Source organism: Lynx rufus, unplaced genomic scaffold, assembly GCF_022079265.1.
Source record: "Lynx rufus isolate CCGP_SWC_20201006 ecotype Redwood Valley unplaced genomic scaffold, mLynRuf1.p SCAF_11, whole genome shotgun sequence".
NCBI classification, from domain to species: domain Eukaryota; kingdom Metazoa; phylum Chordata; class Mammalia; order Carnivora; family Felidae; genus Lynx; species Lynx rufus.
The window spans coordinates 10,484,898-10,498,884 of NW_025814825.1; the positions used below are offsets into that span (position 1 = coordinate 10,484,898).

The following is a 13,987-nucleotide window of genomic DNA, read 5'->3' on the forward strand; positions in this document are numbered from 1 at the left end:
GCCTCTATAGTCTGATATTCTATACTAGAAAATAAAACTCAAAACCTTTTTAAATTTACAGGCTCAAAAGATACAGCACATCTACTATAGTTCTTAAAATGATAATGTAAGTTAGTTAAAAAAAAAAAAACCCTCATTATAAATGAAAAAATGTTCAACATAAAACAGAGCAGATTGGGGGAGAAAGGAGATGGAAGAGCAGGAGACGACCAACCTCAGGAAAATGTCTTACTTATTACTAACACTTGTCTTTAAGGAAACTTCATATCCTCCCCCTAACAAGTGATCAAATACCTCTTACTTTAACATCACATCACCTCTGGTTACTTCCATCTTTTACCAAGTATATAAATATGGAATACATAATGAAGCAAGATTTGAAACAAACCCAAGTTTATCAAGTAAGCTAATAAAACTGTTTATAAAGATTACATATTTCTACAATGAAAGATGTTTATACCATTTTTTAGATATAAATGATTAAAAGCTAAACTATTCTATTTTCATTTAAATATATATAAGCCTTCATAATAGTACACTTGTCACATGCAATTATAAGGTACCTTTGCAAAGGTACAGAATGTTCCCAAAGATTACAGATTATAGGCAAACTTCAAATATTTACTTTTTTAAAAAAAATGTTTTATTTATTTTTGAGAGAGAGAGAGAGAGAGAGAGAACGAGGGGGGAAGGGGCAAAGAGAGAGGGAGACACAGAATCCAAAGCAGGCTTCAGGCTCTGAGCTGTCAGCACAGAGTCTGATGTGGGGCTTGAACCCACAAAGTGCAAAATCATGACCTGAACAGAAGTCAGATGCTTAACCAACTGAGCCAACCAGGTGCCGCAACAAATATTTACTTTTTAAAAACATTACAGAAACAATTCCAAAACCATTCTCAAGTCAGTTGGTATTAAACTATATCTTACCTGCATCTGTAAGACTGCATCTGTTTGTAACAGAGTAGTTTTTGCTTGGGCATCAAATACAAATGGATATGTGCAGATTGTAACAGGAATATCTGCCAACTGGAAATAAAATTAACTTATTAGAACAAACTGATTTGTGATATATTTTTTGTAGGTACTGTCATTTCTTTTAAAGCTGATCATATTCTTGGTTTATTCACCTGTATGTTATCCAGGAATTATAAATATTGTGCTTCCTTTCAAATATGGAATTTTTACTGATTATCAGATGAGGCACTGGAATAACCCCCATTCTCAATAACCTCAATTTTAGGAAGGAATTATATACTTGAAAGTACATACAATTGTAAATTACAAGGATCTTTTGCTTAACATGTATTAACTTCAAGATTCAGTGAATTAGGAGGCAAATATATCTTAAAGTTGGGGGCTCCTATGTTAAATACATTACCCAGTTCTAGAGTACTCAGGGCTACTCTAGCAACTGAGGCCAATGATAAGCAATCTGCTTATTCATTCATTTAACAGTTATATACTGCATGCCGTTAGGGTACCAACACTATTGTAAGTCAACAATCTTTCATTCATTTAACCTACAAAATAAGTACCATGAAGTACCATTATTTTCTGTCAATCTTTAAAGCTGAGAAACCGGATTATTACCATTATCACACATTACCCACCTTACAGACAATTATTTAACCTAGCAAGTAATACAGTGATTGATTGCTAAGTATTTTAACAATGCAGAAAAATACAAAGATCTATGAACTTCTAGTCACAGATTCTTGCAGTCAAAGGAGGCCGTATTCCTACCATCTACCCAATAAGGCAATGTTTTTGTGTCAGCCCTGAAATGGAGACCCTGCTGTAAGGTTTCTAGTGAAGACTTTCAATACACCATGAAAAAAATCCACTTCTTATGTGCTTAGGAAGTTCTTCTTATTAAGTCTGAATCTACATTTATAAACATCACTATGCATTACTTTGTTTTGTATTGCAATCTTCATTGCAGGGAAGCCTATATGGTTTAAAATATTTCAAGTGCCCATGCTCTCTCTAAATTGTCTTTTTTCCATAGTAAACATTCCCAGTTTTTCCAGCCATTCTGACAATACTATGGTTTCCAGCCCTTCTCCATCTCGACTGCCTTCTTTTAAATGTATTTTAATTTATGTAAGTCTCTCTTAAAAACAAACAAAATAATCTAACAGGGCCGAATCAGTACAGAATACAACGAGACTATCAACTCTTTGTTGTCAACATGTAAGACAGCATCGTGGGTTATATTAACCTTACAGTAAATTATCATTTTTTGTTATTTTTCATATGACAATTTTTACCTTGATCCTGTATTTGTGTCACTACCTATTGATGGGAGAATGTCATTTCACGATTCTGAAATTTAAAACTACCAAAATGATTTCTCAGGTCCCTTTTGGTTTCAAAAGTCTATGATTTCATAATTTTATGTGCTATTTCTATGTGAAGATAAGGAAGCAAACAATATTAGGCCTATAATATAAAGTTAATTCTAAATGCTTCACTGGTTCAAGTCCTGGGAAAAATGCAAAACAAAACAAGAAAACCTGAAGTCTATAATGAAAGTATAAAAGAAGTATTATAACAATTCCAAGTATTAAAAAGGTTATTCAGGTTTGTTGATAATCTAAACCAAAGTGCTAAAACTTTATATGCTAAGACAGTATATTATACAAAGTGAGGAAGATGACCATACTGAGTTTATTTAACTTTATGATGATCATTTTGAGTATTAATTATTAGCTTAAAATTGAAGATCATTTTAGTTCTATAAAATATTTTTTGCCTTACTGGGTAAGCATTTGTCAGATTTTAAAAGTTTGCTTTTTTATATTACAAAGGACATGTGTTAATTTTATACTGGAAGACTTTAGGAGGGTAGACATTATTTTAAAGCAAATATTGTTGGGGTGCCTGGCTGGCTCAGTCAGTACAATATGCGACTCTTGATCTCAGGGTTGTGAGTTTGAGTCCCACATAGGGTGGAGAAAATAAAATCTTAATTAAAAATTATTTTTTTATTTTAAAAATAGAAATCTTTTTTTTTTTTTTTTTTTTAAGAGAGAGAGAGTGGGGGAGAGGGGCAGAGGGAGACAGAGGGAAAGAATACTAAGCAGGCTCCATGCTCAGAGCGGAGCCTGACGTGGGCCTCAATCCCACAACCCAGGGATCATGACCTGAGCTGAAACCAAGAGTCAGACATTCAACCAACTGAGCCATCCAGGCAGCCCCAAAATAAAATTAAAAAATAATAATAAAGCAAATATTGTTGAAAGGCATCATACAAGTGTAATGATAACTAAAACAGAGGTTTTAATTTTCTTCAAAAAACTCCTTTGAAATGTTATATAGGACAACTCCTATATAGTCATTAAAAAAATTTATATATATGGATAGATAGCTATATCTACCTATCTATATATAAATTTATCAAACTAAACAGGAAACTTGCTCTCCTATTACTTAAGATAAAACAGAGTATATCTTACTCTGAACATGAGACTTTATTACACCAAACTTACCTCAGTTAATCCATGGTTGACATCCTAAGACAGCAGTGCAGAACGTAACAGTAATGAGGAAAGAGCAATGTTAGTGTCCAAATTTAACTATTTCTATTCAAAGTAGCATTTCATATATTTTGCTACAGAATACTGAATTAATGAAGTAGACCAAAATATACCTACAACAAAACTTACCCTTTCCATGTGCATCTTATATATCTATACCTATAAAACTAAGACCTTTCTTTCATGTATCTTGTGGTCATAAAATTATCAAGGCTTGAACATAATGAAATTTGGCTTTAGCAACTAAGCACCCCAATTGGAGAATTTAGGTAAAACGTGGAAACTAATCCTAAGTCCTAAGCTTGGTCTTGAAGAAGTCACTTTATGTCTTAGTTTCTCCACCTGGAAAATGGAGAAAATATTCCCCAACTTCTCCCCAAGGACTTGGTTAAATCTTGACAAAATGCTTGGAAAGTATTTAGCATATTAAAATACTATATGGAAACAAAGTGAAGAAAATAAGCCATTAAATGTTTTTACTTGTCAGAAATAACGAACAAAAACTTAGGATATCTTACATTAAGGATTCTTTAACACTGAATTAGCTTAAAACTGAAAGTACAAAGGGGCGCCTGGGTGGCTCAGTCGGTTAAGCATCTGACTTCTGCTGAGGTCATAATCTCGCAGTCCATGAGTAGAGCCCTGCATCGGGCTCTGGGCTAACAGCTCAGATCAGAGCCCGGAGCCTGCTTCAGATTCTGTGTCTCCCTCTCTCATGCTCCTCCCCTGCGTGCACTGTCTCTCCCTCTCTCAAAAAATAAATAAACATTTAAAAAAAAAATTTGTTTTTAATTGAAAGTATAGGACAGGGTTTAGGAGTTGGTAAACAGAAAGAAAAAATGAGGAGAGAAAGAGAGATTTATGAAGGGAATAATAATGGATATTATAATGAAAGCTTACTACTTCACTCAACAGAAAGATACACTTTCTTGCAGAATGCTTCTACATATACTCAGGGTACAGACTCATATAAAGTGTTAGAATTTCCAAAAACACGTCACTAAATTTGCAGATGGTACTTAGCATAATGAGGAATTAATCTTACCCAAAGAGAGGTCTGGTTTTGCCCTAAGCTGCTGGGGGTGATCTATGGGCAGTTGGAATGTCAGGCCTCATAGGAGTGTCTTTGTCTGAGGGCTCTGGACCATTTGGTTATCATTTCTCCCTTCAGAAGAACTGGACACTAAAGGTTATCGGCATAGGCAGTATGTAATCAAGCCTCAATAAAAACTCTGGGCCTCAAGGATCTGGTGAGCTTCTGTGGTTGCCAATATTCTGTGAGTATCACCACACAGAGATGCTAGGAAAGTAACTCATCCCTGACTCCACAGGGAGAAGAAAATAGAAGCTGTGCCTTTGGTACCTCTTCCAGAGTCCACTCTATGTGCTTTTCCCCCTAATTTCAATCTGTATGCTTTCCATACAATAAACTGTTAACATCACTGTAACAGTTTCCAGTGAGTTCTGTGAGAACTTGTAGCAAATTATTGAACCTCAGTGTGGTGTGAGGAACCCCTCAAACTTGGAATTCACACCAGAAGTGAGTGCAGTCTTGTGCTGTCTATTCCTTATAAATTCATAGCTTGCTAAATGCTCGCACGCTTTGGGGGTACCTTTGGAGACTTTAAGATCTGAGCAAAGATTTAGGGTTCTCTCATTGTGCTAAATAAAGCCAAAGCAGTACAAAAATAAGCAAAATAAGACTCTATACAAATCCTACTTGGAGAAAGGTTATTTATTGATAGTTTCTTCCAAAAAATTCAGAGTACCAAGTTATCACTACATCAGTGCCCCTATTAACAATGTTAACAAGAACATATTTAGAAGCTGTACTGCTGAAAAGCCTTTTAGATTACACCAGTTTAATTTGAAACCAACTTCACAGGCACATGTGACATTCTTTTACAGTATATCTTGTGGGGACATTTTAAAAATGCTATTATTATCATGAAAGCTTGAATAAGCAAAGAAATACCTTTCAATATTTTCTGACTACCTATATAGCCTGCTTGACAACTATACTAGATACCAATATAGTTTATATCATGGGAGATTAAATTTATTCTTAAATAAATAATAAAATATATATGCACTATTTTTATTGCTATATGTAAACAGATAAAGGTGCTATGCATATCGTTATGCATTGGAGAAATCAATAAGATTGTTGGAATTTATAGTATGACTAAACCATACTAAAGCAGAACCTGTTTGACTGTAGGGTGATGTAAGCTGAAAGGAATATAGGAAATAATGGGACTTGTGGAAAGCTTGAGAAGCTTTTAGATATCAAGTGAAACTATTATCTAGGAGAGAGGCATCCAAGGGTGAAACAGATTAAGATCATTATTAGAAATTTCAATTTAAAGGTTAAGGATCTTAGACAAAAGCTCAAACATTTAAAACAATTTTTTAATGTTTTTTATTTCTGAGAGAGAGGGAAAGAGAATGCTAGCTGGGGAGGGGCAGAGAGAGACAGACAGAGAGAGAGAGAGGGAGAGAGACAGGGGCACAGAATCTGAAGGAGGCTGTCAGCACAGAGCCCAATGCAGGGCTTGAACTCACAAACCGTGAGATCATGACCTGAGCAGAAGTCAGATGCTTATAAACTGACTGAGCCACTCAGGCGCCCCAAGAGCTCAAACATTTTTAAAAAGGTAAATGCAAAAAGGAAAAAAGGTAAATGCTTAAAAGAGCATGGATGAACTCTAGAGTTGCAATGTACTTGTTATATTATTTGCAAATCTGATTCAGTCAAAGTAGTATTTCCAAGGGAAATTTAAAAGGAAAACAAAGTCATGAGGGTTGGAGACAGGCTCTATCATAAAACATGTGAGGTTAATTAAAGGTTTATTGCTAAAAATTCAACATATCACTCAATGTGTGACCTACTATTGGCTCCAAATCCACATACTCAAGTAATAGTTGTTGGCTGTTTTTAGAGTGGAAGTCCTGAAACTGGGTCAAGGTATGCCTAATTTTAGTTGCTCAATGTCCTAGAAGCTGGAGTAAGAAAGGCTTTAAGGAATGTTCCAAAAGTCAGGTTCTCATGGTCTAAAGCAGACTTCACTAAAGATGCTTTTAACACCAATGGTTAATGATGGTTCCAGTTGGTTATAGACAAAAAGACAGAGCTCATTGGCACATTTTAGTTTCAACTAATTACTTATGGCAAAGCACTATACCACTGCTGGTGTCATTTTGACTTAATGATGTAACACAGGATTACTCTAAGGGAATACTGAAGTTAATGAAGTGATTCCAGTAAATATGAAAGGTCTTGGCGATTAAATGAAAATAAAAAGATAGCATCTAAAACATGAAGGAAATGGATATACACAAACATAATTTGGTAATCCAATACATAATCAGTCTAAGAGTTTAGTCTGTAAAATATTAATGCCATTAAAAATGATTAGGGAGCTTTACAAAGCAAGGATGAACTTTTCTAGGAAATATTACAGTTGCAAAGGAGCAAAAATGTACTTTAATCTCTTCTTTTTATTAAATGAGAACAAAACTCAAACCCAGAAAGTACTGGGGGATATTTCCAAGCTGGTCTCCCCAACTGTTATATCAGTCTATCTTTCTAGTTTGCTGGTGAACATGTCATGTTGCTAGCTCAGCACTGTTAAAGTCCAACTTAACTCCATAGAACAAAGATAGTAATGATTTATATACATAGCACAATTAATATCAAATAAATATGACTTATGACTTTAAAAAACATGTAATACAACATGAAAGACTAAAAATTTCACCAATTTACCAAGTATCTTCATTAGTATCTACTTATATATGACATGCCTTCCATAGGTATACAGTTCTTGAAATAAATTGTATTTCAAGATATGTATTTTTAAAATTATATAATAAGAACCTTATAGTAATACAAACAAGCGGACCCAGCATAGACCATTCTATACTTCATTCTAAATTAGTCCATTTTTACTAAGTAAATATTGATGATATGTAGGATAGTAACTAAAAGTATAAGAGAAGGAAGAAAAAACAACAAAGTTTAGTAGCAACCACTAAAGTATTTTCAACTTAAATGCAAAGTTAAAAGAAGGTAAGGAAATATACAACTAAGAATAGTACTTAGAAAATGGAGAAAAATCAAGTATCAGAAGAGAAAAAGAACCCATGTGCCATTTTATTTTGCCTAGAGATTACTGTGGAGGGAGAAAAACAGATAAAAAGCTGAAAAATCCAACTGAAAAAAAAGTTTCATACACCAAGATCAGAGTCTTGACGGGTGCCTGGCTGGTTCACTTGGTAGAGTGTGTGACTCCTGATTTCATGGTTGGGAGTTTGAGCCCCATGTTGGGTGTAGAGATTGTATATATACATACATATAATCAATCTTTAAAATGATCAGAGTCCTGATAAACAAAAAACAGAGAAGCTTACAGTAACCAGCAAGAGTAGGAGGATTAAGCAAAAAACTTTACAGAGTTAGGTTAAAAAGGATGGGAAAATGAAAGGGGATGAGGTGAAAAGTTAGAAGTCTCAGCAGTACAAAAAAGGATATTATAAGAAAAGCAAAGAACTTCACAGAATTAGTTTTTAATGTTTAGAGATCAGGGAAGCATATACGTGCTGGATTCTTAAAATCCTTGACTGGGAAAGAAAAGAAATGGAGGAAAAAAATTTTTAACAGATTATAGCATAAAGCAAATATAATAAAGGTAAACAATTTCCTTACAGTATTGAGAACAAGGTAAAGTTACATATATATGTATACATGTGTATATAAGTAAAACTTAAAGATGTATATTTCTTATAATTCATAGTAATAATGTTTTATCAAAGAATATTGTAAGCTTGCACAGTGAAGCAATGGAACTACTTTAAGATTATAACTTATTCAATAGTGTTACATATGTGTATATATACACATATATATGCATTTACATACATGTATATACATATGTTAATGTGTATACAAACATACATACACCTCTGTATCATCACAAAACAGCATGTGAGTATATTTAGAATAGATTTTTTTAAATCTTAGAGTGTTAATGTGATGTTCAGCCTAGCATTAAGACTAGCAATACAAGCATGAATTTTATTAAAAAGCCTCAGGAAAAGAGTCTTTAGAGTTATGCGTAAACGTGAAATGTGGAATAAGCGCTTTTAACTCTCTCAAAGAAGGGAGCTTTGTGAAATCAAATGTCATAATATAAATTAATGAACTATATAAATAAGAGGTGCACAAAGATCTTCAAAGTAAATGCCAGCTTTCTTTTCCCAGAGGTAGATTAGAAGAACCCAAATCACGGGTTCTGCATTCTGATTTCTAAGATTTGATATTAGGGGCACCCGATAGCTCAGTCGGTTAAGTGTCCAACTTCAGCTCTGGTCATGCTCTCAGTTCAGTTAGTGGGTTTGAGCCCTGCGTCGGGCTCTGTGCAGACAGTTCAGAGCCTGGAGCCTGCTTCCGATTCTATCTCTCCCTCTCCCTCTGCCCTTCCCCCATTTGTATTTTGACTCTCAAAGTAAGTAAACATAAAAAAAAAAAAATTTAAGATTTGATATTAAACCCACTATCCAATTAAATAAAGAACAAGCTTTCACTGCTGCAGCCACCTATTCAACATCACTCTGTCTACAAACGAAGAGAAAGGAAAACCTTGAGGCAGAAAGAGTAATGGAGGGCAATTATCAAGTATAATAAAGATATAATCTGGACAGAATGATAAAGAGAAAAAACCTAGAAACAGGAAGGTAGTCCTCTATGGCTTCCCTCTCAACAGAAAACAGTAGCACTGAGATAGCAGCTCCTAAGGAAATTCAATTTGGTATCACCTCAGCTATATACCAAGAGGAGTCTGGATACAGGCCTGCCAAACTTAAAAGTAAACATTCAAACCATAGCTTTTCCACAAAGATTACTACAAACTAAAAAATTCTATGGGACTGGCATTGGTGTTACTTGTTATGAACACAAGTAGTTTATGACCTACATACTAGATACAAATTCATATCAAAGGGCATCTAATCTAATTCATAGTAATACAGGAAGATATGACTCTAAGATAATGTTTCTCAAACTAGGCTTACATCTCTGAGAAATATATTTTTAAGGGTCTATGAGTGCTCTGGCAGAATTTCTTATTTTAGTGTTTTTATACCAGAATTTTAAAAAATGACTTAAAAATCTAAAATTAGGATAATCCATTAATAAACCCAGTATCACCATGAAATTCCAAGAGTTGCAACGGTTGTGATTGTAATCAAACTGGCACCAAATAGGAAGGATCTCTATGTTTAGGATTTCATACATAAATGATGTGCTTGATGAGTGAAGGCCAAATTACTATGACATCTCATTCTAAAAGGAAATGTTTCATTGTAGTTCAAATAGAGAAAGGTGAGAAAGGCAGCAAGATAACAGTGTTATTACACACCTCAGAATAGAGGCTACTGCCAAACTTTAAAGCCTGTGTATAGGAAGTCAGCAATAATAACCATCATTTTACCAAGACTTAACTATGTGCCAAGAACTGCCCTAAGCACTTTAGATGGATCATACCAATTAATCTCAATAACTATATAAGACTAGGGATAACTATTATCCCTAATTTACAGAAAAAGAATTAAGTAACTTCCCCAATGACAGAGAGTGAGTAAATGCTGAGCTCAGATTTGAACCGAGATGCTTTTATGCTACCCTACTTATCATATTTAGGCTAGGAGGTAAGATTCCTGATCATCAAAACACAATTATCTTCCATACTAAACAGTAACTTGATTTTTGAATTTGTAGTGTTATTTATAATTAATTTATAAATTTGTTATGGTTTTAGAGTTCTTTAAAAATGTAAGTTTAGAACTTGTTTTAGTGTTTGTATATATTTAAATAATATAGTCAAAAATAATGTAAGTGAACACTGGACTTAAGAAATTGTTTTACTTTAAAAGGGGTCTATATATCAGTCCAGTTTCAAAAACACTGCTCAAAGACCAGGATACCCTACGTGGTTGTGTCAAGTTTATATGCAGACTTAGGATTCCAACCTTCTAATGGCTTATCATAACACTTCAGATAAAATCCAAGTTCTTGATCCTAATTTACTAAACCCTCCATGATCTGGTGTCTATCCATTTCTCTGAACTCTCCACAATGCCATATTTTAGCCTTCCTGGCCTCTTCCTATCCTTCAATCATGTCAAGCTTGTTCTCACCTAAGGTCTTTTACTGGATGTTCATTTTTCTTGAACAGCCCATATTTCATCAGATAAGATTTTTCTGATCATCCAATTGTAAGAAACCATCCAGTCTCTATTATATTCTCTTATTTTAATTCTCTATACTGTGTATATTATTAGCTAATATTTTTTTTGCTTTACTGGATTACTGTCCACCTTGCCCACTGAATTATAAACTGTGTAAGAACATGGCTCTTATCTGTCTGGTTCATCACTATATTTGCAATACCTAAACTGATGCCAGTCAATATTCTCATTATTTGTTGAATGAGCAAATGAGTAGATCTAAGTCTGCAAAGCAGCTATAAATTTGACTGAAACTCCCAATGATTCTTGGGGGGAAAAATGAACAAATCTCTCTCTTAACCAAATGCACATACCAGGGAAGGAAAAGATGTTCTAGAAGTGACCGGATTCCTACAGAGGAGACTATTTTAAAATTAGCATGCACTAAATCACAGTGACATTCAAAAACTACTGTATGTGTTTACTGCCACTACACATATGCCAGATACTATTAGAGGTGCTGGTGAATAAACTTATAGAGTGTGTGTATCCACCACAAAGAGTTTGCACCTGGTACCTAGCAAGCTCCTTGTGGACAGGTTACTTAACCTTTCTACAACTGCTACATACATACTGCTTAAATTACCTACTTCAGGGGTAAAATAATTGGCCTCAAGTATCCTACAATGATTAGCAAGTAAGAGTTTTAAACCTGTTTTAGATCTGCTTACCCATTTCTATATTAAAATTTTGTGTGTCGAAATACAGCTTTAGAAGACTGCTATTACTTTAATGGGGAATTAAGTGTCTAGTTACTAGAGACTTAGCCACATGGTAAGTATATACACATGTAGATGTATGTCAATCTGAAATAAAAAGGGGGGAAAATGGAATTAATGGTCCTAGGACTCTCTTTTTATAATTCTGGGGCACTAATCTCACAATAGTACTATATTCTTAGAGTTCTACCAAGGACTCCAATATTCTCAACATAAAAGAATTAAAAGACAACCTCATGGAAAATAAGTGAGAATTAAAAGTCCATGTCACATTTGCATTTTTCTTTAGTTTGGTTTGGCTTTGGTGTAAGAGTGGAGTGTTTTCTTATCAATACTGCATAATAAGTAGCTGCTTCTTCCCAATGTGCTTTTATTTCAAAATAAGCTTTGAATAAAAGTTCTGAAAAAACCTTGGTGTTTCAAAAACAAGCAACAGTTTCTTTTCTGTGAGAATAAATGATACACAGAAATGAAATGATAAAATGCAAAAGGAAACATACCATTCCATAGGCCTGTTGTTGGACCCAGTTGATATAATCATTCCTTATGTCTATCAATTCTTGTACTTCATGTATATAAAATTTATCATATTGTATAATCTGTCCTGTTTTCTCATTTACCTACAAAAACAAATAAATGTGTAATTAACATTAGGTTTAACCCGTACCTAATACAGAGATTGAAAAATGTTAAAACAGAAAAGTTCTGAAATTTCTTAGCTAATTTTCTCTATTAAAAAAAAAATTTACTGAGTGCCTACTATATGCAAAATGCTAGTTAAGTGCTATGTGAACCACAAAAATATCTAAGATGGAATATCTGCATTCAGTACCTCAAAATCTAGTAAAAAAGAAAAATATTTCTATAACCACCACATAGTAAGAGATATGTACCATTAAAGTATATACAGTATATAAAAACTAGAATCTATAAGAACTTCTGTTTGGGGAATAGGAATTAAATAAGAATAGCTAATGCTTGTTAAGTGTCACTCTGTACTGGTATCTGAATAAAATGAAAAGTGACATTTGGGTAAGACACAAAAAATGAAGAGAGTGCAAATTATCACCCTAGAAAGTACTTACTAATTACAAAGGTAAAAAATCTCTCCAGTGGAGAACACTAACTTAACTGAGTGATCAAACCAATCACCACCAATACAGAGACAAATATTATGTTCCTGGTAATGCAACAGGAAGTATAAGCATCATCTATGAAGCAGAAAAATGTTTAGCTTGAATCTAATCAAGTCTCTTGATCTAAATTCAAGTTTGTAGGAAATACAAGGGACAGAGAAAAAGTAAACATCACCGTAAGGAAAATAGCAGACAAATATTCTGATTGTTAGGACTTGCATAAGAAGACTGGCCAGGAGTTTCCAAACAGTTAAGGTAATGGGATAAAAAAGTGGGGACTATTCTTTTTATTTTTTAATTTTTTTTTAATGTTTATTTTTGAGAGAGACAGTGAGCGAGCAGGGGAGGGGCAGAGAGACAGGGAAACACAGAATCCAAAGCAGGCTCCAGGCTCTGAGTTGTCAGCATAGAGACCGACGCAGGGCTCAAACTCATGGACTGCGAGATCAAGACGTGAGCCAAAGTCGTCAACTGAGCTACCCAGGCACCCTCCAAAACAGTGGGGCTGTTCTAAATCAATAGAGACACAGAGGTGTTCTGGTATGGGATACAGCAGAGCTCCTTGCGTTAGACTAGCCTCCTGACAAAAACAATTATAAACTCTGGACAGTATATAAAAAAACTCAACAATCTGAAAACACTGGAGATCAACCCAAAGCAAGCAAGCAGAAACAAGAATGAACACAATCTTTGAAAGAAGAAAGCATGGGTGTGATACACATTTTTGCCAAGGAAGTGCTTCCAAATCAGCATATGTAAGAGCTCAAGCACAAAGCAGCAGTTTTACCAGAAGAGTAAAAGACTCTTTACGGAAGAGTCATAGGTCACAAAGTGAGACAGCCAATGTGGCAGTGAGGAAGTAAAACTTCCAGAAAGGAATCTAGAGGATGAAGCCACAAAACCAGTCAGCAAATTCCCCATACATCATTGGCTAACCTTTTTTTTTTTTTTTTGAGGGGGGCGGGGCAGAGAAAAAGAAAGGATGCAAGTGAGTGAGGGGCAGAGAGAAAGAGAGAATCCCCTGAGAGGCAGACAGAAGAAGTGAGGCTCACCTAGGGCTCATGCTCACTGACGCAGCGCATGAGCTCATCTGATGTGGGAATGGAACTCACAAACTGTGAGATCATGACCTGAGCCAAAGTGAGATGCTTAATGACTGAGCCACCCAGGTGCCCTGCTGGCTAACTTTTAAACCATTAGTGTATAGAGTGAGACACTGGGGGAAAAAAACACCCCAGCAGAAAGCAGCACCTGGGAGGTTCCTCTTAAGGTAGACTTCAAGACAAGTATTTCTGGAGAAAAAAGG

General features: G+C 34.7%; 1 protein-coding gene across 5 annotated transcripts in view; it reads right to left on the reverse strand.

Annotated features, from left to right (window-relative positions):
• HERC4 (HECT and RLD domain containing E3 ubiquitin protein ligase 4) overlaps positions 1-13,987 on the reverse strand; it is a 140,330-nt gene that overhangs the window by 29,684 nt on the left and 96,659 nt on the right. For 3 of the 5 annotated variants that reach the window (XM_047072846.1, XM_047072848.1, XM_047072850.1), the window contains 3 exons: positions 12,046-12,165; positions 3,492-3,515; positions 928-1,026 (listed from right to left, as the gene is read on the reverse strand). In XM_047072846.1, coding sequence (XP_046928802.1) covers positions 928-1,026; positions 3,492-3,515; positions 12,046-12,165 — 243 coding nt within the window. The remainder of the gene's footprint in view (positions 1-927; positions 1,027-3,491; positions 3,516-12,045; positions 12,166-13,987) is intronic. The other 2 variants (XM_047072847.1, XM_047072849.1) reach the window with 1 other exon arrangement.